Here is a 27,884-nt window from a genome sequence, read left to right as displayed (position 1 = left end):
TTTATCAAATTAAAAAGAGAAGTTGTTATAGCCTTGAAGGCATTCCATTTCTGAAGCCAGAGCAAGACAGGCTGTTAGCAGGTAAATAAGTGCCAAGGGCAGCAGATAAAAAAAGGCCACCAGCAACATTGGACTGGGCTGGAGAGAATAGTACTCGGGTAGCAATTCTTGCTGGGAAAATAAGGAGTTACAATGAGGAACACGTATTTGTTTCAGAACACATTAAAACGTGGAACTGAACTGAGCCAGTCAAATTCCACTCATTTTGCAAAACGAATGTATTTATGGGTTGAATTAATGGCCATGCTTTTCGGTATTCTCAGTCACGAGCAGACCTACCCTCAGGCAAAACGAGGTAGGCAGGCAGCCCCAGCAGCAGGTTTTGAGCGCCTGTAAAAAGAAGCCCCATTGAACTTAGTGGGGTTTACTGACATAAGTCACACATGAGAGTGCACAAATTACCAAGCAGTTTTTCATTTAATCTGGGCAGCCGTGTAATCTCTTGACAATCAAGAATGAATTAACTTCAATTAGACTTCAAAATTACAAAGCTTTATCAGCTTCAGTTTAAATAACTTTGGCTAGAACGATAAAGGGCTTAAATCCCAGCCCTTGTCTGTGCAGTCCATTTCTCAGCTGGCCAATTATTACTTCTCTGAGACCTCGGCCTTATCAGGAAGCAATTTTGTTTTTTTTTCTAAAGAAGGAAGCATTGAAGGAGCATCTAGGGCTCTGGTCTTAAAGAAGCTGTCGGCTTTTCCAGAGTCTTTGGGGAGGTTCAGAAAGCCCTAGGAAGCTTTCGTTATGTTGCTCATGAAGAGATGCTTGAAATGACATGGCAACTGACAAGGAATCCTTGTAAGAGGCCAGATTTGTATTGATCCACTTGAAGCTTCAAACTTTATCCTGCAATGAGTGACCTTCATTGTTCTCAGATTAACAGGAGAGAGAGAGAAAAATTGTTTAGGTGATGTTCTCAGCTCTTGAGGCTCCCTACTTTCACCAGGATTAACAAAATTCAAAGTCTACTTATGTGTCACATATCAATGTAAGCAATACCCATGGAGACAGATACAATTAAGATGACCTTGGTAAGAAAATATGTCTTTAAGGAGAGTTGTTTAAACAAGGTGAGTTATGAATCTATGTTTTCCTTCTATATTAATTTTAGTACATTTTTACTAATGTTTATGTGTAACCCTTGACTGGTTTTATTGTTACAAGTTATTTTGGGAACCTACATGTAGAAAAGAAATTAGTAAATGCACTCTTACTAGGAGGGAGGCAAGACCACTGAGCTTAGGAGGGCCTTCTTTCTAGAAAACATGCATATGACTTTGTTGTTATGTGCTGTCAAGTTGCTTCCAAAGTATTTAACAAATGTGACCATAACATTCGGCAGGTCCTCTTATGGACTGAGAATTGGTTGAGAACCAGGAAACAGAGAGTAGGTGTCAATGGGCAATTTTCACAATGCAGGGAGTGTGCCCCAGGGATCTGTCCTGGGACCGGTGCTTTTCAACCTGTTCATAAATGACCTGGAGACAGGGATAAGCAGTGAGATAGCAAAGTTTGCAGATGACACAAAACTTTTCCAGTTGGTGAAGACCAGAAGGGATTGTGAAGAACTCCAGAATGATCTATCCAAATTGGGAGAATGGGCGGCATAATGTCAAATACATTTCAATATAAGAAAATGTAAAGTAAATGCACATTGGGGCAAAAAAAAAAATCAAAACTTTATTTATCAGTTAATGGGTTCTGAGCTGTTTCTGTGATGGATCAGGAGAGAGATCTTGGCGTGCTGGTGGACAGCTTGAGGAAAATGTCAACCCAGTGTGTGGTGGCAGTGAAGAAGGCCAATTCCACACTAGATATCATTAAAAAGGGGACTGAAAATAAAACAGCCAACATTAAAATGCGATTGTACGAAAGGCTGGTAAGTCTGCACCTGGAGTATTACATACAGTTCTGGTCACCACACCTCAAAATTTGAATTTCGTTGTATGTGTATATACTTATAATGACAATAAATTATTATTATAAAAAAGACATTGTGGAACTGGAAAAGGTGCAGAAGAGAGCGACTAAAGTGATGACTGGGCTGGGGCATCTCCCTTACAAGGAAAGGCTACAGTGCTTGGGGCTCTTTAGAGAATAGGTGACTGAAGGGGGACATGACTGAGATGAATAAAATTATGCAGGGGGTGGATAAAGTTGATAAAGGGAAGCTCTTTTCTCACACACACAATACTAGAACCAGGGGACATCCACTCAAATTGAGTGTTGGGAGAGTGAGAACAGACAAAAAAATTATTTACCTAGTGTGTTGTTAGTCTGTGTAACCCCTTGCCACAGGATTTGGTGATGGCATCTGGCCTACATGCATTTAAAAGAGAAGTGGACAGATTTCTGGAACAAAAGTCCATCGCAGGTTACATGCCATGATGGGGATGTACAATCTCCAGGCTTAAAAGGGAGGTACCTCAAAATGCCAGAAGCATGGGAGGGGTATCAGGAGTCAGGGATCTAGTTGTCTCATGTGCTCCCAGAGGCAACTGGTGGGGCCACTGTGAGATACAGGAAGCTGGACTAGATGGCCCTTTGGCCTGATCCAGCAGGGCTCTTCTTATGTTCTTATTTTCAATAAGTCTACTTTCCAGTTGATACTAGTAATAGAATTGTTGTTGTGTTGTTACATGCTGTCAAGTCACCTCAGACTTATGGTGACTCTATGAATGAATGGTCTCCAAAATATCCTGTCCTGCACAACCCTGCTTATTTCCTGCAAACTCAAGCTTACAGTTTCCTTGATGGAGTCAATAATCTCATGTTTGGTCTTCCTCTTTTTCTGCTGCCTTCAACTTTTCACAACATGATTGTCTTTTCCACCAAGTCTTGCCTTCTCATGATGCCTTCAAAGTATGACAACCTCGGAATATGACTACAGAATCAGAATCATAGAATAATTGAATTGAAAGGGACTATAAGGCCATCGAATCCAACCCCCTGCTCGATGCAAGATTCCAATTCAAAGCAGATCTGACAGATGATTGTCCAATTTTCTCTTAAATGCCTCCAACATTGGAGTGGTCACCACCTTCCAAGGTAACTATTCCACTATCATACCACTTTAACAGTTAAGAAGTTTTTCCTTATATTCAACCTAAATAATGGGCTCAAGCTTGCTTTATCTTGAGCCCATTATTACGTGTCCTACATTGTGGGATGATCAAGAACAAATTTGGATGCTGCTCTATATAACCATCTTTCATACAGAAAAGTGATATCATATCTCCCCTCAGTCTTCATGCTTCAAGCCTAAAGATGCCCAATTCTTTCAGTTTTTCCTGATAGGGCTTGGTTTCCAGTCCCCTGATCATCCTTTTGACACTCCTCTGAACTTGTTCCAGTTTGTTGGCATCTTTCTTCAAATGCAGTGTCCAGAATTGAAAATAGCATTAGCCTTTTTTGCAGCCACATTGCACTGCTGACTCAATTCAGCTTCTGATCTATGCTGCAGGAAAAATGTTGCCATTGACTCAAATTTCCTAATGGTCTAGTACTAACACTGGTGTACTTAAATACAGTATGTGGTTATTTCTTGAGCCTTCATTTTTCTTTGTTACTGCTTATGTCTCCCCACTAGTTAGCTGGTATATAGAGATACCCATGATCTGAGGAAGCAGAGGTAAAGATAAAACATCTCCCTATTTGCAAGTACTAGCTACTGGTCATATTCCCTGAGTTAGACTCACCCTCCTTCTTTCTTTCCACCATCATAGAGATAGCAAAGGACATGATTGTATTCCTTCCCAGTTCTATAAAGCTTAGGGTTGTTTTTCCTACTATTTGATCTACTTATGTGAATGTTGAACCTCTCCTAAGCATGTGAATACCTCCTTCTTGTTTCTCAGGGAGGGGGAGCATTTTCACGAGATAGCTGCCATAACTCAACATCTGAGTCTGCTATTAATTTATGGATGTTCTCAGCATGACATGGATGATTTCTGGATTTGGTTTATGAGTCATCATGGGCCAAACTAGACAGCCACATTTGTTTTTTATTTTCTTTACTTTCCACTTGAAAGCAGTAGATAATTCTCTTGTTTTCCAATTCTACAGCAAAAGACACCAAGGACCACCCCACCTCGCTCTTCTCACCTAACACACTTAACTTCCAGAATGCAAACCTAGACAGGGCAAAAGTACCTCAGGTGACAGAGAATACTCATATTTTGTTACACAGATTAGACCTCACCAAGGCTGAGGCCCGTAAAATAGATATATTAATAAACAAATGTGGTTACCACCAGTCATGTCTGGTTAACCTCCCTATTTAGGAGAAAAGAACACCATATGGATAACAGCACTTTCAATCATCCACATAAATATAGTGTGTGTACATGCTTCATGTATAGCTCTGCCCAATACTTTATTCCAGAATTAATGTGATATTACTCCCTTACTACCATTTTATCTATCCACACTGCAAAACAATGCCCTCAGCATCCCATGATATCAAATTAATATAAATTGAACAGGTTTATCAAGTGTATAAAAGGCTTCCTTCCTTCCACTGTTGGGTAAGTACACAGAAGCACTGGGGATCTTTTAGTGCCATCATCATTCACTCTTTTGCGTGTTGTCTCCAAATGAATAAGATGAGAGATGCTAAACTCGTTTTCTCTGTTGGTAGTCTTCAAAGAAAATGCTGTTTTATATGAAATACGTTTGCCTTTCAGGTATATTTAAATTCCCCCAAATCCATTTGTTTTCAGATAGAAACACATATTTCTGGTACCTGCGCAGTGGGGAAAATGTGCAGAGAGAGATGGTATTAAAGATGAAGAGCCAAAATTCCATTATGTCTTGACATAATCTTTTAAAACAATGCTTTAAAAATGTTATTTAAAATGAATTGCATATGCAAATAAACAGAAGAACATGGGCAAAACGGGGCTGATAAAAGAACGGATGAAATCAGTACTGCTTTGATCTAATAAAAACACAACACAGGTAAAATCCCCTTCCCAAGGGTGCTCCTCACCTGCTCCTGAAGAATCTTCAGCATGGCCTGTGTGTGCATGTGCTCTTCCTTGGCTTGCTCAAGTTCAGATTTTTTGTTGTTTAGTTCTTCCTGGAGTTTCAACAGTTGCTGCATGAAAAAGGGATGTTTCTCATTACTGAGTTCTTAAATCCCAGTGAATAAAATATGTAGATTTGCAAAGTCTTAGGCAAGCAACATTTTCCAAGTGTGTTATTTTTTTTGTTTTTATTGCTGTGACTGTTATGTCTGAGCTGAACAAGACATAAATTATATCTGTCTACATTTTTTTTTGCCATTCAGCAAGGAAATGCATTTCTCTTAATGTAACAAATAGCTTAACCACACATTAAAAAACACAAAACTCCCAGCTAGATCTACCCTCCGCAGAGGCGCTGTCACATCCATCTGAACCAGCCTTATTTGTAGAAGGAGACGCTTGGGTTTTAATAATCCTGGGGTAAACATTTCAGCCCATAAATAATTTACAAACACAGCTCTTTTATATAATTAGTCACTGGCCCACAGCCATCTCATTTTCCACAAAGCCATAATCTGAAAGGTTTTTGCACTGAGTTGCCAAGAAGGCAAAAGACAGCTTTTCTTTCCGGGTCTACTGTTGATGATTAGATCATTGAAGCCAAAGCCTTGCAAATCAATGCATCAGCAGAGAAAAAGTGCTGATGAGAATGATTAAAATATGGAAGCTGGCTAGCTAAAGAGGTGTTTTATGCAGGAGGTTCCAAGTCTTGGGGGGGGGGAAGGGGGGGGTTAAATAAGAGCTTCTCTACATAAAGAATAGAAATGGGATATTTGTACAGTGGGGTCTTGACTTAAGAACGGCTTGAGTTAAGAACATTTTGACTTAAGAACCACTCTCATAGGAAAATATTGACTTGACTTACATACTTAGATTTGAGTTAAGAACTGAAAAAAACAACACGTGGGAGGCAGGGAAAGTGCAAAATGTGAACTTTCAGTTAACTGTTGGCCAGTGAAAAGGGTGCCTGTCTGCTTCCTCACTCCTCCCAGCGTTTAGAGAGTGGATTGGGAGACAGTCTTCGGACTGCCTGGTACTGTCCTGCCTGGACTGTATTTTCCCTGCCTTCCCTGAACCTTTCTTGACCTAAGAAAAAAAGAAATAAAATATCCACCTCTAGTGGTCGAAGGCGGAATAGCAGCTTTCCATTAGTTTCTATGGACGGAAAAGAGCAGATACGGATTAAATGGTTTTCAATGCATTCCTATGGGAAATGGAGATTTGACTTGAGAACTTTTTGACTTGAGAACCGCCTTCCAATACGGATTAAGTTCTCAAGTCAAGACCCCACTGTATTTGTATCCCTGGGGAGGTGCCTGGAAAGTCCAGTCCCTTCCCCCTGGTTGCCATCCAGCACGTGGGGGGCCAGCATAGTTTCCATCGCACCAATTGCAGAAGTAGCCCGGCCAGCACTTCTCTGCCTTCCCATGCAGCCAACCGCTCAACACCTGAGCAGAGGGACTCGTCATTCCACCTCCTCATCAAAGTGGTCGGCTGCGCAGGGAGGCAGGGAGGTGCCAGTTAGGCTACTTTCACGATTGATATGACAGGAACAACGCTGGCTACGCGCACTGTGTGGTGACCAATAATTGGACCTGCCAGTTCGGGGTGGAGGGAATGGCTGGACTTTCCATGCAACTGTGATGCAGATATTCATACCCCAAGGAATATGAATATCCCATGTCTAGTAAAGAACCACGCAGTACAGTGAAAATGGGCCTTCAGCCTGCAACAAAGTAGGCTTCACATACACTGTCTTTTTTTGCAAACAAATGCCTTACAGTAAAGTGAGTCCATATTAAAAGCCACTTCTTCCCCAGGTTCCTATTTCAAAAGATCTTTGCCTTGCTGCACACATTTAATCCATCTTCCAAGAACTGGCCTCTGGATTTAATTGATCCTGAATCTGTTTGTCTCTTTTTTTAACACAGACGACATGTAGCAGCAGGTAGTCATTCATGATTCAATTTGTTTGTTTAAAATCACAAGCTTGTCATAAAGCAGTCAAAACCCTTTTAAGGTCACTGCTCAGCAAAAACAAACCTCAAAATACAAGGAAAATGCAATTGGATTCAGAAAAAGGGCTTAATGTCCTCCCTGATGCTAATCACTTTGTTTCCTAGAGCAGCCACAAATTAAAAAAAAAAATCTTGGTTCTAATGCAGGTGTTTCTCAGTTACCAAAAATGCCAGATTCTGAATGTGGATAACAGGGCCTGATCCTATTACTGCATCTGAGGGGCTACTGGTGGGTAAAATAAATAAATGTGGGTCAGGGCTTCAGAAAAACATTTTGAAGTGTAGAGAACGTTTTAAGATATGGGGAATGAGCAGCAGCATGGGGAGAAATTGGCTAGAAAAATAATTTCGGCACACAATGGCCACAAAAAATTAATGGTTTTGAGAAATATGATTAATTGTGGATGGCAAGGAAAAGAGAAGGTAGCTCTAAATGTTGAAAATAAGGGTTTTTTATTTACCTAAATCTGAACAAGTTTGTTTAATACTTAAAAAACAATACTCTCTTGCTTATTTATGTGTAGAGTTGCTAGACCCTAAGGTGTAACGCACGAAGCCCAGTCTCAAGTTACAGGAAGCCAAATTTTGGTTGAATTTCAGGAAAAACTTCCTAACTGTTAGGGCAGCACACCAGTGGAACCAATTACCTCAAGAGGTGGTGAGTGCTCCACCACTGGAACCATTCAAAAAAAAAATCTAGACAACCACTTGGGAGATATCTTTTGATATGTATTCCTGCATCGAGCGGGGGGGTTGGACTAGCTGGCTTTATAAGCCCCTTCCTACTTTATTATTCTATGATTCTATAAGCCTGGCTGGAAAGCAGTAGAATGTGGTCGCATTCGGTTGGGTTATTAAGGTAAGAGGATATACTCTGTTGTCTTTCTTCCAGCCATTGACTGCAAGGTGCAATTTTTTTCTTTCGAGATCTTGGGAAGCGGGCTTCCGACAAAATTCTGACCCAGCAACCCCCTCTGCTGACATAATCCCAATATTTGGCAATCAAGTTTGCTATTGGGGACAGCTGTCCTTGCATACAAAATCCATTCTGGAGATATTCTCACACTCTCACGTCTATTCCAGCTGTCCCTTTCTTACTGCCCACCACAGATTGTTCATGCTGCCTAGGACCTGATGGAGTTCTAAGTCCAACACATCTGGAAAGGGCCAGCTAAGAGAAGGTGACATTCTAGTTACTGCTGGCAAAGCTCTGTGGACAGCATCAGGGTGCTCTGCTTCTCAAATGACAAAGCTGAAATAATATGGAATTTGATACATGACTCTATAAGATTTGGTTTGAAAATGGTGAAAATTTGTAGCACTTGCTTTTAAATTCATCTGGACATCTAGTCTTATTAGAGTGGTATGTGTAGCAATATAGACAATAGAAAAACTGCATTATTCATGCAACACAAAAATAATCTCTAACCTGCCTGGGAAAATAAGTTGCCAGCAATCATTTGTTAATTTTTTGTTTGTTTGTTTGACTTTTAGTGACAGTGAATTAAAAAGACTCCATGGCTAGCTTTTGCATCAATGTCTGGTTTAGATGTGAATTATTAAAAACAAAGCCATTGATCACAATTGCACACACGAAATCATGAAAATAAGCTGATTATGGATCAGAGCTTTTAATTCTTCATGATCTAAAGCGCTGACTTCTTACTTCACTGCTGGGGTGTCAGGATTATTTTTAGGGGGAAATGTCTGAAAACATCATAGCTTCATAAGTTATCTTTATGCTTGGGGGTGGGGGAATGCAGGATTGCAGAGCCTTTGGTATGCTAACTCAATCCATCCCTGCTTTCTTCTTAGCATTTTGTATTTTGCTCTCAATTTTTGCCTGAAGAATTATTCAAATTCCAAAAGCTCTTTTACATTGCGTATTCTCCAACAAATCGGCCCAACAACATATATCAGCTTTACATGCTATGCAATATTTGCTCCTAGCAATTTAGCAAAAGAGGTATTGAAGACTAATAGGTTAATACTAACCCATACCTGTAACATTTATGCAGCTCTTCAATACTTATAAGAGGTATGCTTTATAGAATCACACAGACACAGCTCTACAAAACAAAGAGAGGCCAGGACTTGGAGACTATTTTTTGTTTGGCACAAGAGTTTTTGATATTAATTCTGTCATATCACTATATGCTGAAAAATCATATTTGATTTATGAATTACTGACCTCCAAAATATCCTAACACTACTACTCAGATCTTACAAGAGAAGGCATGTCAAGTCAGAAAGTCGGTTGACTGAACCCCTTCCTAAGAGCCCAACAGACCTTTATAGACCTCTAGGAAAAGTCAGAAGCTTCTGTTCACAGAGCTGCCAATTATCCCTGAAAGGGTTAATTCCAGTGCGAACCAGACAACCATTCCTAACCATATCAAAATTCATATGGGTATCAAAGTATAAGTATTTTTATTGTTGGAATAACTCCAGGTAACATCAGCTTACCTTAGGGCATGAGAACCCAAAGCAAATGTTTCCTAGTTATATTCCTTTTCGATTATTGTACAAATTTCCAGTCACACGATGCACAACCATTATTGAATCATTTAACAGGCCAGCAATGTAACTGCAGTATATTTCTCACTCACTTGTAGGCTTCTGTTTTTTGTTTTTGCTTTTCTAATGGTATATCAATATATCCCCTAGTGGTATGACATATGTGCATGGCCCTATTGATTACTTTCTAAAGCCAAGCCATGGCAGCCTCCATTACTATCACGGACACCTGCTTCTCGGGAGGAAAGCGATGATAAACCTAGACAGCATCTTAAAAAGCAGAGACATCACCTTGCCGACAAAGGTCTGCATAGTCAAAGCTATGTCATCAGCAGTGATGTATGGAAGTGAGAGCTGGACCATAAAGAAGGCTGACCGCCAAAGAATTGATGCTTCTGAGTTGTGGTGCTGGAGGAGACTCTTGAGAGTCCCCTGGACTGCAAGGAGACAAAACCTATCCATTCTGAAGGAAATCAACCCTGAGTGCTCACTGGAAGGACAGATCCTGAAGCTGAAGCTCCAATACTTTGGCCATCTCATGAGAAGAGAGGACTCCCTGGAAAAGGCCCTGATGTTGGGAAAGTGTGAAGGCAAGAGGAGAAGGGGACAACAGAGGATGAGATGATTGGACACTGAAGCAACCAACATGAATCTGACCCAACTCCGGGAGGCAGTGGAAGATAGGAGGGCCTGGCGTGCTCTGGTCCATGGGGTCACGAAGAGGCGGACACGACTAAACAACTAAACAACAATATATCACTTGACGGTTATTCACGACAACACAGGTACAGATAGTATTGTTAGAAGTAGGAAGCATTTGCCTTGTGTGATCCTGCCCTTAAAAGCTTCTACTAGCTTTGTTTATCTATATTGCTTCTATATTGCATAAGAATTAAAACACTACAAATTTCTTGAAACCATCTGACTTTTGTCACAGGTATGTTGCTTAAGTTATCCAGATATTAAGCTTGCAGAAATGAAAGATCTGTAAGTGCAGATACTTAAAAATACATGAAAAATGAACTTAAGCTGGTGGCAAATACTTAAGTCAGAAAATTCTGTATTAAGCTATTACAAGCTTTTAACTATGAAACTTATTTTATAGAAGTTATAAAAGCGAAGTTAAATCATAATTCAGTATAAAAATACAGGAGCTTATCACCTAAACGAGGCAAAAATCAAAAAGCAGAGAGTACATCTCTAAAATACACCATTAAAAACTAAAAAGCATTATAGCTTTGAGCAATCTTTAACCTTTAGCATATCTAGACGCACATGAAAAATACTCGGTTTTCTCACCCAAGCCTTTGCCATTTACATCTATGGAGGAAAATCCTTTCTCTTTGTTCTGTTTCAGTGGTGCTGCTGTGCTGCTACAGGATGCCTGATGCTCTCTGGGATCTAGATGTTGTTGGTGTCTAGCCTTTGACATGCCTCTTGCCTCCCTATATTTATATTTCTCTCCTTTGTTTACATTTCCCTTTTACTGCCAATAACTTTATTTTGCTGGTTGTAGTAAATTGTTTGGGTGTGTGCTGTGCTGTCCAGTCAGAACTGATTTACAGTGTCCCTAATAGGGTTTTCAAGGTATTTAAGGCGTGGTTTTACTAGTTCCACTCCCCTAGTCTGTTTCAATGGCTAAATTATGATTTTCTATAAACTATTAGAGAAGTTTTATTTTTATTTATTTATTTATTTACAATATTTTTTAGCCGCACCATTGCCAGTGGCTTCTGGGCGGCGTACAACATTAATGAGACGCTCTATTGCTCTTGCTAAAGTAACAAACTTGTAAGGAAGCAAATCATTTGTCATATTTTGACTTGTACACTTGCAACTGCTGTAATAGCAGATTGATTTCATAGAGTTTTATTTTATGAGTAAAATGCCAGAAGTGTAAAGTGCTGGTGAACAAATGTAGTCAGGTACTAAATTGCTCTTTCTTCATTTTAGAACTCTAGGAGTTCCAGAGTCTGGGATTCCACCCCCCACCATTATTTATATTTTCAGATTCAGATTAGGCATCCTTCAGTCTCAAGAGACTATGGTAACATGCTCTGTATGGAGGACTTGGAACAGCATCTAGTGTGGCAGAGGAGGCCAATTTGAGAGTGACAATCCCTTCCACACTGAAGACAAATCCAATCTGTCCCCTGTCCAGCTCCCTGATTTTGCTGGTTTCGGGACTGCCTCTTTGCCTCGGCCTGCTGGACAAGGGTCTCTTCAAATTGGGAGAGGCCATGATGCACCGCCTGCCTCCAGGCTGAACGCTCAGATGTCAGTTGTTTACAGGGACACAATTCTCTTCAGTGAGTTAATCCATCTCATGTTAGGTATTTTCTTGCTGCAGTCTCTACTATAAATTTATTGAACGAAGGTACAGTATAAAAAATTCTTAACAAACTGACATTTGATTTGATATTAAAATCAAATTAAATATAATAGAATAATGGAGTTGGAAGTGACCTCTAAGGCCATCAAGTCTAACCCCTGCTAAGTGCAAAAATCCAAATCAAAGTATATCTGCCAGGTGGTTGTCTAAATTTCTCTTGAGTGCCTCCAATGTTGAAGTGCTCACCACCTCCTGAGATAATTGGCTACATTGTCATACTGCTCTAACAGTTAGGAAGTTTTTCTTGATATTCAACCAAAAACTGGCTTCTTGTAACTTGAACCCATTATTGTGCATCTAGAATGTCTGAGAACAGATTCTGCTCCTTCTCTGTATGGCAATCTTTCAAGTACTTGAAGAGTGCTATCGTATCTCACCTCAGGCTTCTTTTCTCAAGGCTAAATATGCCCAGTTTTTTCAGTCTTTCCTCATAGAGCTTCGTTTCCTGTCCCCTGATCATTCTTGTTGCCTTCTCTGAACCTGTTACAGTTTATCAGCATCCTTCTTAAAGTACGGTGTCCCGAATTGGACGCAATACTCATGATAAGGCCTAATCAATGCTGAATAGATCAGAACTAGCAGTTCATGGGATTTAGAGACTCTAATTCTAATTCTTCTGTATTCATTATTTTTATCTTAATGTTTAATTCTGGTTTTGTATTTTCTTTTTAAATCTTCACCAGTACATATTTATGTACAAAAAGTCTCTACTTTTTGCTACTAGCAATATGATGTAATCTGTACATCTTAAACTGGTGCTTCTTTCACCATTTTTACTTGTCCTTCATCTGAATCAAATCAAACTTTTCATATGATACATTATGCAAATATGGAAATAAAATACACATTTACTAATACCTTCGGAAACTAATTTGCTTCTCTTGTCCAGAGTATACGTTATACATCAGGACATTCAAATGTTGAGGTTCACCCATTTCTTTTTAGAATGCTCCATAATTTTCTATAATTCACATAGTTAAAGACTTCACTGTAATTTATAAAATACAAATTTATGTTCTTTCTGAAATTCACGTACTTCCAGTAGACCACTTATATTTGCAATATGATCTCTAATGACTAATTGGAACTTCCACCATTTATTGTTCCATATATGATGAGAGTCTTTATTGTAAGAAAGTGAGATTCATGTTGTTTGCATGTAAAATAAATGCACTGATCCTATGGTTATTGCAATATTTTGGCAAAATTTTGCTTCCCCTCCCCCGGTCTCAACCTTTTCTGTTGTCAAGGGATGCACAAAACAATGGTCTTTCCACAAGCCAAGAAGAATACTTTGTGGTTCCTCACTTTTACATATAATGATGAGAAGACAGGTGAGATTTACCTTTCTACACAAAAGATGGCAACTAGGCCAAAACAGGGGGCAGCTCCTTCAATATCAATGATGGGCAATTTTAGACATTTCAAAGAAATGTATGCACAGAGGTGGAGAATTTATGGTTTCTTTATTTACAACCAACTGTAAACTCAATTTTTTGTTGCAACATCAGATGCAGTAATTTACTCTAGTAATCAAAGGCAAGGATAGTGAATATATTCACTAAAAAATCATAAATATAAACTAGTCTTTGACTGCATTAAGAAAAATAAATGTTCCAAGGTCCATAGCCAAATGTGTATATTAGTTTTCCTTTCTTAAAGCAAGTCCAAAAATGGAGGCTGCAGAAACACTTCAGGGTTTCTTCTGTAACCCCCCCCCCCCAGCTTTGTAACTCCCAACCTGAAAAAAGCCTCACGTGGAGTCAAAAGCTAGCTTCATTCTTTGATATTTTAGTGGTCTAGTAAAAATATCACCCACCCTTCTCTTTGGCCTATGTATATGTTGCTTTTTATCTCTTATATTTCTATAAGAGTGTATATAGAAGGTTGTTACACAGTTTTAAAAATCCCTATTTAATCAGGATTTAGGCTCTTTTGAACAGATGATGCATGTGTAGGAACGGATTAATTTGACTGGGAATTGTGCTTTCTGAAGCAGCAGGAAGTTGTTTTGCTCCTCCACCAGAGGTCTGTTAATTTTAATGTGGATGCGGAATTGATTCATTTAAATTGATTCCCCCTATGTGAACACCTCTGTCCATGTTAATCAGCCACTTGCCCCTGTTCTTGTTCTTTTCAAAGAGGGGGCTGAGGTGGGGGAGAAACCCAGCCACCAAGCAGCCTACAGGAGCTCCCGGCTGCTCGCTTGCTCTCCCAAATCTTCTTCCAGTCCTGGACTGGGCTGACAAATAAGACAAGATCAACCCAAGCAGGCATCTCCTCACTGAGCCAGTGTGCAAACCCTGGAACTGGCAGCTGAAAGGCAGCCAGGCAGCCAAAAGGCTGCCACTGATGCCTCCCTCTTCCCTCTTCCAGCCATCCAATTTCAGGCCACGTCTCCTCTGCCCCAGTCTGTGTGTCTAGTTTGTGCATTTGTGGAGGGTGTCAGCTGCCTATTGCCATTGGGCTCTCCTCTGTGTATCAGCACTCACAAGGCGCCACTATATGCACAAAGGTTTTTCTAGTGCCAGCTTGCTAGGCAGCTGCCTATTGCACTTCCCTCCTCAGGGCATGTACACATAAACACATACACGCCCACTCCCCTGCCTCTCTGAATTCCAGCCTTGGGTTGGAAAGAGAGCACATGCATCTGGCAAGAGTGTCTCTTCCAAATCTCTGGATTAAATGTTTGTTTCAAGCAAACACAAACTGCAATTCAAACACCATGTGATACCACATGATTTGAAGTCAACCCACACTTACAAATATTTTGAACTCTTACTTTAATGCAAAGGTAAAGGTTGCCCTTGACATTTAGTCCAGTCGTGTCTGACTCTAGGGTGTGGTGCTCATCCCCGTCTCCAAGCCGTAGAGCCAGCATTCGTCCGAAGTCAGTTTCCATGGTCACATGGCCAGTGTGACTAGACACGGAATGCCGTTACCTTCCCATTGAGGTGGTACCTATTTATCTACTCGCATTTTTACATGCTTTCGAACTGCCAGGTTGGCAGGAGCTGAGAGAAGCGATGGGAGCTCACTCCGTCACGTGGACTCGCTCTTACGACTGCTGGACTTCTGACCTTGCAGCACAGAGGCTTCTGCGGTTTAACCTGCAGGGCCACCACTTCCCACTCTAATATAAACAGGGCCATGATAAATTGAAATAACTCCAGCATTACACGTAGAAATCAACTCCATATTCATCTAGAGATCGGGCATCTCACTGGAGAGGAAGACACACTATTTCCTGCTTTGTTTAGCTAAGACTTTGCCGAGGGCAGGTGCAAGTCTATGGAGGTGATATTTTACACGTAGAGTAAATGAAAAGGTAAACTACCTTATAGAAAATTTAAGATATTTGAATGTAGACTTCAGAATTTGTCAGAATGAATAGAAATATTAGATTATTTTGTCCTGTCTCTAAGTGTGTTTACTCTGAAGTAAGTACCACTTAGTTCATTGGGACTTGGTAACTGTCCATGAAATTGTGAAGCTTTGTAATATTGCTCACATGCTCTAGGGATTGGTGGATAAAATAACTCTAGGTCAGAGTATAACCTCTGGGTATTTAAAGTTGCCAAGGTATTTGGTAAATTAAATGAGCACGGCAGGGAAGAATCAAAGCGTTCACAATGAGGTCTTAAGATAAATACAACCCTACCATTATTTATACATCATTATTCATGAAAACTAAACAAGGCTATTATAAAATTATCTCTGCAGATAGCCAATCTAGTTGGTTTCTATAAACCTTTTCTTTAGCTCCTGCACTCAATTTCCTCCTTTAACCATCACCCAAACCACTCAGATCTTTTACCTAGGCATAGAAAATTACCATCTTAAAATCAATCTTCATTGCTTCTGAAACAGTAAATATAGAAAGCATTATAGAAGCCAACTGAATCACTCAAGCCTGTGCAATGAATATTCTTTGTGGCCAAGAATGCTAATAGCAGGGTAGCATGAAATGCTCCCAAAAATTGGGGGGGGGGGGGAATTCCACAGAATAGTGCACCAACACCAACACCACAAGCATTGTGTGACAATTTGCTAGCACCACAGTATATTTCCTGTCCAAAAAGACCCCCATCTGTAGATGTCTACCTGGTAATTGCTATGTGTAATACCCAAACAGAAGGGTTTTGCTGAATTTAAGTAATCTAGGGCTTTAGGCTATGTCATATTGCTCTCTTTCTTGGGCTTTCTATCTGTATTTGGGAGAGAAATCTTTGCTTATCATGACCTAGTAGGCAAGGACTAGGAATTGCACAACCCCAACAATGCAAGAGAGCAATGTATTTTTGGCACTAGCAACTTGCTAATTGAACTTGCACAAATTATTTTGTAAAAATTGTACAAAACTGTAATAGCAGCTGCCTTGTTTCACAGACTTTCATAAATGGTAAGTAACAGGTTGGTTCTTCACAGAATCATAGAAAAGTGAAGTTGGTAGGGGTCTACAAGGTCATCAAGTCCATCCCCTTGCTCAACACAGGAATACAATCAAAGCATATCTGCCAGGTGATTATCCAAGGTTTTCCTGAATGCTTCCAGTGTTGGATCACTCATCAGCTCCCGAGGTAACTGGTTCCACTGACATACTGGTCTGACAGTTAGGATGTTTTTCCTGATATTCAACTGAAATCTGGCTTCCTTTAACTTGAGCCCATTGTTGCGTGTCCTGCACTCTGGGATGATCGAGAACAGATCTTGCCCCTCCTCTGTATGACAGCCTTTCAAATAGAGTGGTGCCTCGCAAGACAATTTTAATTTGTTCTGCGAAAAATTTTAATTCATCTTGTGAAAAAATCGTCTTGTGCGGTTCCCTATGCATCGGTCTCAAAAAAAAAAAAGTCTTGCGAAGCATCGGTCTCAAAAAAAAAAACCGTCTTGCGAAGCATCGGTCTCAGAAAAAAAAAAAGTCTTGTGAAGCACAGTCATAGAAAAAAAATCTTGTGAGGCACCATAGTGATCGCAAAAAACAATCATCTTGTGGGTTTTCCGTCCCACGAGGCAATCGTCTAGAGAGGCACCACTGTATTTGAAAAGTGCTATTATATTAGCTCAGTGGTTAAGGTTAGAGATGGACAAAAATTTAAAAATGAATCAAAAAGTTCATCTAAAATTCCTAATTTGTTGGAAATTCATCACTTCACATGACAAAGACAAAGCAACAAATTTTAAAGCAATTTTTGAATCATTGCTTTGCTTACCCGTCCCCCCGTCCCCTGCCTGTGCCATCTGTAGCCTGCTTTGTCAACCAGAAGCTCTAGGCAACCCTGGGAGCAACCTAGGGACTCCAGGATTGGCAAGTCAGGCAGCCAAACACACGACTCAAAGGATTCTGGGGGAACTGCTTTATAAGTAGTTTCCTTGCAGCCATCTTCCTCCTTAGTGTTTTTCTCCGGGTAATTGATGCTATCTGTGTGATCTTTTAGTAGCCAGGCAGCAGTTAATAGTTGAAATGTGCAAAGGACAATTCACAACTTTATTTCCTTATTTTTCCAAATAGGGACTTTGAGGAAGGCTTTGTTTAGGCAGCTGAATTTAAATAATTTAAAAATTATTTAATATTTAAATAATAATTTTACAATTATTTCTTGAGGTGTGCATTAGAGTGGGTGAATTGTCTCTGTGCGTTTATTCAGTAGGTTTCCCCCCCATCCTCCCCCACCCCCCAGCCTCCGGTTTAAGTGGTTTACCTTATTTTAATACCTACTTTTTGTTATTAAATCCAGTTACTTTTATTCCATTTAGTTAGTGAATTTGAGACTCGTCTCTGTGTGTGGTGGGTACTTTGTAGGAGTAGTTTAGAGCCAGACTGGACTGTGGAGACAGACCTCCCACCCGTATGCGCTCCCCCCACAGCCCCTTTGCGCATCTGCGTGAGCACCCATGTGAGCACCCACGCATGCCCACATGAGTGCTGCACTGCCATTTGTGCATGCACACCACACCCTCCTGCTCCTTCACGCATGCGTGTGAGTGCCCAGCCTTCCCCAGCCAGTCCACAGGGTTAAAAAGGTTTGGGACCCTTGGTTTAGAGTACAGTGGTGCCTCGCATAACGAGCGCACCGTTTAACGATGAATCCACATACCGATGTTTGAATAGGGCCAAAATCGCTTTGCGACGATCGGTAAGCGTTTCGCTTACCGATCTTCGCATTGCGATGTCGGGGGAACAGCTGATCGGCAGTTCCAAAATGGCCACCGGAACACTGAAAATGGCCACGCGCAGCATTTTCGTGGATGGCGGCCGGATGGGGAAACTTCGCTCAACGGTGAGTTTGGGCCCCGTTGGAACGCATTAAACTTTGCGAAGATCGGTAATGGGCTTTTCTGTTCCATTTAGCGATGTTTCCCCATAGCGGAGGTTAATCCGGAACGGATTAACCTCACTATGCGGGGCACCACTGTACCTGAAAATGACTGGCAGTCAAGTCTCAATGAGGAAGAAGCCCATCAGTAGATCAGGCACCAGTGTTCCTCTGGTAGAATCTGGTCTTCTTCCTCTGATGGGCTTGAAGGTGGAAGTGGAAGCACAGCTTCCTCAGGTGGCTGAAGAAGAGCAGCTGCTCTTCCTTGAGGCATCAGAGGAGTTACTGGTTTCAAAGGATGGCCCAATTGTCCCAGACTAGTACCACACAGTTTTCCCAGGCCAGCAGCAGACAGGGGGAGGCAGTGGTTCATTGTCATTCCAAACATGGCAGAGGCTCCCTATGGGACCACTTCACTGCTGTCAATGATGTTCCACACATGGCGTGTTGCAATGCCTGCCTTGTCATGAGCTCCAACCCCAAACAATTTTCCTTCACTGCCCTCTGCCAACATCTGAAGAGGCACCATCGAAGGCTGCTATCTACAAAAAGGTGCTTGCCACCATCTTGGGGGACGAAGAGACCAACACCAGGGGGAGGAGAAGGAGGCACCGCCGTTGAAAAAGACCACCACAGAGGGTGCTGTGGATGAGAGCCTGAGGCAGGCCATGCTCCAGGAAGTTGTTCTCAATGGACCTGCAACAACCTCCAAGGGCAAGGCACAGGAGGCGGGCACACATCTTGTTACCTAGATGATTGCCCTCCTCAGGCTTTCACTGTTCACCGTGGAAACCACAGCCTTCTCTCACAGACGGTGGAGATTCTCAAGCCCGTCCAGGAGACCACAGATGTTTTCTGTGGATAGGATGCGAGCCTGGGGCAAGTCATCTCCCTTATTTGCGTACTTGACAGGGCTCTGGCGTCTGCTGTTTCCCAGGAATCCTCCCTACTTCTGTGGAACAAGGCCTTGGTGTTGAGGTTGCAGGCAGGTGTGCAAAAGCAACTCCATCCACTCTGCAGAGACAGAGCTCACCACTGGGTTTGCCTCTGTGATCCCTGCATCAAAGGCAGCTTGGCATCATGCCAAGAAACTTACCACCCTGCCAGCCACTTCTGCCACTCAGGGGAATACCGTATTTTTCTGTGTATACAACCCCCCAATGTATATGACGACTCCCTAATTTTGTCCCTTGCCAGAGGCAGAGGAGCAATCAATGGGCAGCTGCGAGGGGTGGCTCCGTCTCCGTCTCCTGCTGCCCCTGCCTCTGCCACCCGATCATGTTGCTGCCTTGTTCCCCGCCTGAAGGGAGCCCGCGAGTGGCACTGGAGGAGGCAATCCAGCGATGGAGGCAGTAGCAGCAGGCAGAGACATTGAGTGGTACTGCTGCCTCTGGATTGCCTCCTCCAGTGCCACCCGCGGGCTCCCTTTGGGCAGGGGACAAGGCGGCGACGTGAGTTGGAGGTGAGCCCTGGCAGGAGGAGGAGGTGATCGGACAGTGGCAGCAGCAGTCAATGGGCAGCTGCAAGAGGCAGCCAAGTGTGGCTGCTCCTTTGCCTCCGCCTCCTTCTGTGTACAAAATGACCCTCAATTTTTCCTCTAATGGTTTTAGGAAAAGGTGTCATTTTATACACGGAAAAATACAGTAAGTCAACCACTCTCACAGTCACCTCTGCCACTTGGGAGAAGAAACCTACCACTCTGCCAGCCACCTCTTCAACTCAGGGAAACAAACATACCTGACTGCTAGTCGCCTCTATAACCCACCCACCTCTTAAACCCAAGGGAACAAACCTACATCTCTGCAACCCACGGGAAGAAGACAACCTGCCTACCAGTCACCTCTGTAACCCAAGAGAAGCAATCGACTTGACTGCCAGCCACCTCTTCAACCCAGGGGAAGAAACCTACCTCACTGCCAGCCATCTCTGAAACCCGAGGGAATAAAACCCCATCTCTGCAACCTCTGCTAGTCATGCTCCCAGGCATGAACCAGTGCTGGAATTTCCCCCAAAGCAGCTAAAGTGCACTTTCCTGGGGGGACTCCCTTTGTGGGTGTATAACTTGGACATCCTAAACTAAATCTTCACCAACTTGGAAGGATTGTAGAGGAGATTCAGGTGAAGCTTCTCAGTGATTTAGTGTTTCTAGGTACCTGGGGGACCTTTGTATAGGCCTGATGAATTGACAAATCAAATTCATGATTTGTTCTGCAAAAGATCATAAATTTGTGCACCTCAACAAATCACAAATTGAGATGCATTTCCATTTTCTCGTTTTGTGCCCCTCTCTAGTTTAGATATCTGGCTGTAGAGCCAAGAAGTTGTGACTCTGATTCCCCACTGTGCCTTCTGCGAGTAAAGCCAGCCTGTGTGGCCTTAGGCAAGCTGCACAGTCCCAGGGTGCCCTCAGAAGAAAGGAACGGTAAACCACGTCTGAGTACTCTCTAACAAGAAAACCCAGAAAAGGGTCACCATAAGTCAGAACTGATTTAACAGAATTCTATTATTTTTAGACAATCAGCAGGCCATTCTCTTGGTGTATCGTCATGTCAAGACTGCCTAAATCAAACACAAAAAGCAATGCAGTTGATATTGTTTCCATCCCTATTCTATACAGCACCTGGCCCTGACATACACAGGAATGCTTTGAAGTTGGGGAGAGAAAGAAGTTCAGAGAGGGTTTGAAACTGGAGATTGCAATCACCCAACAAATGGCTCTTCAGTGCCTCTTTCAGCACCACATCAAATGATAGGCTGTGGTTTTTAATAAACATTCCTCTCCTCTTTATCAGCTCTATGTGATCAATAATTTTCAGTCACTAGGGTCCCAGTACAGTGGACTCTCGACTTAAGAAGATCCCTACTTACGAAAATTTCTAGGTACGAAAGGCAGGGGGAAAGGGCGGGAAATTCAAAGCCGCCCCTGCCACCCTCTGCCTCCTGTCTCCGCTGCCCTCTGCCTCCCATCCCGTTTTTTCGATCTTGCCACAGTGTACAGACAGAGCTGCACATTTGTCAATTGCAAATTTCATCTGAACATCTTCACTAAATATTTGCACTGTGTTTGACAGTGATTCTATCTCAATGGAATTTTTTGCATATAGTTTTAGGTCATCCATCTAAAATTATTGACAGGAGGATTAGTGATATATTAAACTGGAGTGGTGACAAAGAATCCCCCTGGAATATTCCTCTTTTGATGCTTACTTCCCCAGTTTCTTCACCACAGGTCATTAAGATAGTTTAACGAATAAAAAAAAAATTAGGTAAGTGTTAATCCAGCTGTGTAGCAGTGAGTCAAATGCCTTTTTATTGTCTGCCTAGGTCATGTTAAGATTTTTTTTTTTTTGCTTTTTGCATTCTTTAATGTCATTTTATCATTAAGCAGCTGATCTTTTGTGCCTCTTGACTTTTTAAACTTCCCTTTCTGTTCAGTTGGGTATAGGGAGTTTTCAGTTAAATAATTGTATATTAATCTTGCAAGTACACCTGTGAGGAGCTTGAACAGTGTTGGAAGGCATGTCATTGGTTGATAATTACTGGTTTCATTGCCCTTTTGATGATCTTTTATTATCAGAAATGTGCGGCCTGTTCTCATCTAATCTTCAGCTGTAGAATTTTGAATTAAGTGGTTAAATTTGACTTCTACACATTGATGGAAAATTGTTAAATGTTTTAAACAAATTCTATGCAGTTCATTTGGCCCACATGCACTCCAATTTTTCACAGCCTTTACTTGTCTCTTAATCATTTCAGTTGTTATTACAATATCATCCATATGTTTTCCTTGAGTTTCCTTGAGTTTCTTTACAAATGTCTTTAATCCATGAGGCCTTTTTGTTATGTCCATTTAGACTTTCCCAAATTTCATTCCAAAATTTTAGAGCATGCCTAATATCTTTTGCTCTGCATTTTCTCCTAGAGATTTATAGAATAATCGTTGGTTATTTCAAAATTGTGTGCTTTCTCTATATTGTTTCACGTTTCCATATCATATATTTCAATTTTCTGTGCTGTAGCTATTATCAGTTATTTAAATTTTTCCGTAATTTCAACAATTCTTTTCCTTTTTAGGTCATATATATTTTGCATAGTCTGGCATCTACTTTTTCATTTTTAAGTTTTGTATATATCAAGTGTTTTAAGTTGCTGATGTCTGCATGTAGTTTGTTTATTTTTCTTTCCAGTTGAATTTTCCATTTTGGAATGGTAGGAGTTTTCTGGGGTTTTTGCAGCTTGTAACCAAGTCCTGTGGTTGTTATGATAGGTGTGCTATACATGAGCTGGTTTATTTCCTTTAGTGTATTGGTTGGGATTCTTCTGATTACTACATTTGCTTCTCCCAGTAGATCTTCTACTGGTTTACTTTGTAACTGGCTCACAAAATGGGAAGCCGTTGTCCTTCTGTGTTTGGCTAATATGGATTACTATTATTTCCCCCTCAGTGATGTCTGCCTTTCTGTGAACTCATAATTTCTGTGTTGTTCCTCTACTCATATATTTTCTTCTGCTACTGTGTCTACTTCTACCCTCTATTTGTCTTCCAAATTATGGTCATTGTTCTGTGTTGATTTTTCTTTTGCAACCTTTTCTAGTTTTTGTAATTCCAGTTCTTCTATGGTCCATAAATGGTTGTTCAGTTATGTCACTATTTCGGTGTTTCCTTTTTCAAATGTACACCATTCTTTTTTGAAAACAACAGGCTACTGGGTTTGCCTCATAATAGCACTTCATAATTTTTAAATTTTTGGTGGGAGTCCAAGTTTTGCATTTACGTTGTTCCAGTAGCTTTGCAGCAGCCTGTCCTGATTCCTCAACAGGGTCTGCTGAACCCTGTAGCTCATTTGTCACCAGATGCCCAGGGGCCAGAACATCTGACATGGTCCTTGTTGACCCGGACAATGACCAATCTGTTATGGATTTCTGTTTATTTCCTCTCATTGTAACTTATGATTGGTGGACACAGTTGGCCTGGCTTCTCAGCTGAGACCATGTAAACAACTCCAGGTAGCAACAATACCACTACTACTATCATCATCATTAAGCATTTTGAACTTCTAAAGGACTTGTGGCATCCACCCAGGTCATGAATATTAATGTGATGTCTGCATAAACCAATGGAAGTGCTGGAGTGCTCCTCCTGCTAAGAGACTTAGCAGGAGGAGGGGGAGTTAAGAGTTGAGGATTGAGAGTTGAGAGAGTTTTGGAGTTTGGGTGATGGAGAGGGAGAGGGAGAGTGCTGATCAAGAGTGGATGAAGGAGGATGTTTGCAAAGAGTTAACAACATTGCTTGAACTCTCATAATCTGTAACAATAAATTTCTATTTAGTTTTTTAAAAATGATACATGGTCTGGACCTCTATTATTGATAATAAGCAATGTTGATGTAATCAACTGGTGGTAGCTGAAAGATACGTAGCGTGAGCTCTTTGTTTGGTGAAACTAAATTTATCACATGTAATCATGACAAATTGGTGGCACAGTGCTGGGATATGAAACAATCCAGTATAACATTGAATCTGCTTGAGTTGAAAGGTATTCCTAGTAGAAAGGGTTAGGATCTGTGGTAAGAAGTGGTTACCCATTAGAGTCTTGGTGAAGACTGAGTTTCAAGGCGTTTGAACCCAGATCTGGGGAATCTTAAGGAAAAATACCTAATCAAAAGAAACCACTGAAGAAAGCGTTGAAACTATAGTTGAAAGAGCCATTTTAGGGGAACATCCTGAAATGAGGGAGACAGCTGGTTTAGTGCTGTTGTGAAATCTTAATAGTTCCTCCTTTATTAAGGAGCAGAAGGAAGATATTACCTTAAATGATTTCTTCAGAAAAGTAATGAGAAACCCATTCCACTGACCCCTGAACACCCAGATAGGTATTGTGTGGGAAAAGATTTATCATATAGAGAGGTTTTATTGACTCCTCATTGGGGGGGGGAGGACCCCACAAACAGCTAATTGTCCCTGTTGTTACATACTGAGAAAAGATTATGGAAAAGGCACATAGAGATGTATTTGGGGCACACATGGGCATCTCTTGCACCAAGCAAAGAGTGGCACAGAACTTTTATTGGCCAGGAATGGGGAAGCAAATTAAACAATATTGTTAAAGCTGTGATACTTGCCAAAAAATGAGGTACTGGAAATGACAAGACAAAGGCTAAGCTATGCGCATTGCCACTGATCTCAACCCCCTTCCAATGCTTAGGTCTAGACATAGTGGGACCCTTACCCAAAGCAACTAGGCATGGAAATAAATTCATCCTAACTTTTATAGATTATGCCACTAGATACCCTGAAGCCATACTCCTAAGAAAAATAATAACAGAACTTCTAGTAAAGCATTTTGCATGTGTAAATGCAATGGATCAGTGGCTGTTCACTCTTCTACGTGAAACTGCTTCTAAGAACAGAGTGGAAGTATGTTCTTTCTTGCTAAGCTATGGTGCTGATCCTATACAGTTGAATTGCTACAATAAAAGTAAAATTGATTTGGCTCCAACACCTGTTAAAAGAGTGATTGGCATATGAATTTAAAGGTCACTCATTGCTACAGGCTGCAAGGGGATTGGATGTTGCTTGTGTGAAAAAGCACCTTTCTCTTGAGATTGTAAACGTCAAGCATCCCCAAACTCATGAAACTGCTTTGTGTTGTGCTGCTGCATCTCTATAACCCAAAAGAAAGCAAGTCTGTGAACTGTATCTTAAAAAAGAAGCCAACATTAATGAGAAGAGAAAAGATTTCCTAACACCACTTCACTTTGCTGCAGGAGGCAGTAGTGTACCTGTGGTTGAGTGCCTTTGACAGTGTGGTGCTGATGTTCATGTGGAGGATGGGGGAGGCCTTGTTCCTTTGCACAAGTGCTCGTTCTTATGAACTCTGTGCAGTGGCTGAATTACTTGTTGGACATGGTGCCATTGTCAATGTGGCTGATTTGTGGAAGTTTGCCCCTTTACCTGAAGCTGCTCCGTTAACAAACTTAAAGAAGGCTCAACATGCAGCTGCAAAAGCACTGAAAATCCTGCAAAAGGAGCCCCTGCCTGAGAAACCAGATGATGAAAATCTCAACAAATCTGAAATAAGCCAAGTGTTTGAGATTCCACTTACGAGGAACTTGCCTGTGAATTTTGAGGTGACCCAGGAAAGTGGTCCCCCTCATATGAAGAGCTTTGTGACTGAAGTACCTGTGGGTGAGTTTATGGGTGAGGGTAAAGGCAAGTGCAAAAAGATTTCAAAGAAGAACACAGCCATAGCTGTTCTGGAGGAGCTGAAGAAACTGCCTACCCTCCCCACAGTTGAGAAAATGAAGCAACTAATTAAAAAGAAAGCAGGCTTAACCCAAAAGAGGTGAGCTGAGGACATCCAGTGGACGTCAGAGTGCCAGGTAGCCTTTGATCATCTGAAGAGAGCGCTGACTTCACAACCTGTCCTTATTGCACTGGACTTTGAGTGTGATTTCATCATTTACCCTGTTTCCCCTAAAATAAGACCTAACCTGAAAATAAACCCTATTATGATTTTTCAGGATGGTTGTACTACCCCCAAAATAAGCCCCAGTTAAGTAAAAGCCCGCCCTCCACCCTTGTGCAGCAACCAGAAGATGACATGACTATTTGAATAAATGTAGATGGTTGTACATGGAAAAAAATAAAACATCCCCTGAAAATAAGCCCTAATGCATTTTTGGAGCAAAAATTAATATAAGATCCTGTCTTATTTTCAGGGAAACAGGGTACACAGATGTGTTGAACATGGGACTGGGAGCTGTGCTGTGCCAGGCAGACGACAGCGGACGTCTACACCCAGTGACTTTTATCAGCAAGAAACTCCAACCTGGTGAGAGACATCTATCCACCATTGAGAAACGGTGCCTAGCTATCATATGGACACTGCAAAAGCTGAAGCTGTACATTTGGGGGGAAAGATTTGTTCTGTGCATCGATCACTCTCCTTTTCTATGGCTAAGGACTATTCGAGCCAGCAGCAGCAAATTGATGAGATGGGCGCTGATTCTGCAAGACTTTGACTCTGAAATCAGCAGCATAAAAGGTACCCAGAATCTGGTTGTTGACAGCTTGTCTTGAAGACCAAATGCCTAACGGGTGGAGAAGAATTTCTAATATTGTATTAAGTGTTATGTTTGTGTAATAGTTATGAAATATGCTTAAAGTGTAGAATTTGCTTGGATGTTGATGAACTGAGAGGTGTGTATAGTGATGGTAAAAATAGTGAGTATCCTTATTAAGGTAAAAATAATGTAATGTAATTCATATTAATGTAAGTAATGTAAGAGGTTAATATATCTTTATTGATGTAAGTGTAATGTAATGCATCCTTAGTGATGTAAATAATGTAAGAGGTTAGTGTTTGTATTCTTCCATAAACCTTCATTTGTTTATGAGGGCAAACTGTTAAGTTTCCCCTCCTAACACAAACTTATTAAGGGAGGAGGAATGTGGCGTTCACCCAGGTCACGAATATTGATGTGATGTCTGTATAGACCAAGGGGAGTGCTGGAGGGGCAAAGTCACGAGATATAAGAGACTCAGGAGAGGGAGTTATAGTTAAGAATTGAGAGAGTTTTGGAGTTTGGGTGAGGGAGAGTGGTGGTTGAGAGTGGATGAAGGAGGATGTTTGCTAAGAGTTAACAACATTGCTTGAACTATCATCATCTGTAACAATAAACAATTTCTATTTTTTTTAAAATGACACATGGCCTGGACCTCTATCATTGATAATAAACAATGCTGATGTAATCAACTGGTGGCAGCTGAAAGACACGCATAGCGTGAGCTCTTAGTCTGGTGAAACAATCAAGGGCTACGTGGAATTGTGACAGGACTATATAAATATCAGCATCAAAACGTGTTTTTTCATTAATTCATTTTTTTAAGAATCATGAAGTATATGGGAAACTACCTTACCCTGATTCAGACTGTTGGTCTCAACAGCATTTCCTGCAGTTGGCAGTGCTTTCTAGGGCAGCCTTTGGGCATTCGTTTCTTCTAAAGAGGGGGGGGGGGGAGAGAGAAAGGTACTCTATTTGATAACATCACTAGAATCCCCACCAGTTGGGTATTCTGGGAGAGAAATGCTTTTCTATCTCTGTTTGCTCTTATTCTTCCCACCGCAGAGCTTCTTTGCAGGAGCAGGACCTGGGACTGTTAGTTGTACAAGTGCTTGGTTACTAAGCTCTTGTGAGCCCTCATGACAAGGATTATGATTTTATATAAAACATTTATTTGCAGAGTCCCCTGCAGGCACTTTTATTTAAAAATGTTTATTTATGATAGTTTTAAAATATTACACGTTCCTTAGTACTTTATGGTATAAGTAGGTTTGGGAAGCCTTCTGTCATAGAAGGCAAAGGATCAGAATAAATAAATGCATAATACAAAAAATAAAACAAACAAACCATGGTGACACCACAATTATCGAACTCCCTTCTAGTATTCTCTCTTTAGTTTTCGATTATTTCTACTCTATAGACTCTTGTTTTATTTGCTTTGCCTTTTAAAGACTGATGCAGATTTTAATTCATTGTTGGCTTTTAAAG

At 41.2% G+C, this 27,884-nt stretch overlaps 1 protein-coding gene across 12 annotated transcripts in view; it reads right to left on the bottom strand.

Annotated features, from left to right (window-relative positions):
* The window catches only part of ENOX1 (ecto-NOX disulfide-thiol exchanger 1), a 540,515-nt gene that overhangs the window by 29,035 nt on the left and 483,596 nt on the right, over positions 1–27,884 (bottom strand). For 10 of the 12 annotated variants that reach the window (XM_078390695.1, XM_078390697.1, XM_020797018.3 and 7 more), the window contains one exon: positions 5,051–5,158. In XM_078390695.1, the coding sequence (XP_078246821.1) occupies positions 5,051–5,158 (108 nt within the window). Of the gene's footprint in view, positions 1–156; positions 391–4,015; positions 4,805–5,050; positions 5,159–27,884 lie in introns of those variants that run through there. The other 2 variants (XM_078390704.1, XM_078390705.1) reach the window with 2 other exon arrangements.

The sequence above is a fragment of the Pogona vitticeps genome, chromosome 3, assembly GCF_051106095.1.
Source record: "Pogona vitticeps strain Pit_001003342236 chromosome 3, PviZW2.1, whole genome shotgun sequence".
Taxonomy (NCBI): Eukaryota; Metazoa; Chordata; class Lepidosauria; order Squamata; family Agamidae; genus Pogona; species Pogona vitticeps.
Note: the sequence above shows the minus strand (reverse complement) of the source record. Positions and strands in the feature narration are given on the sequence as shown.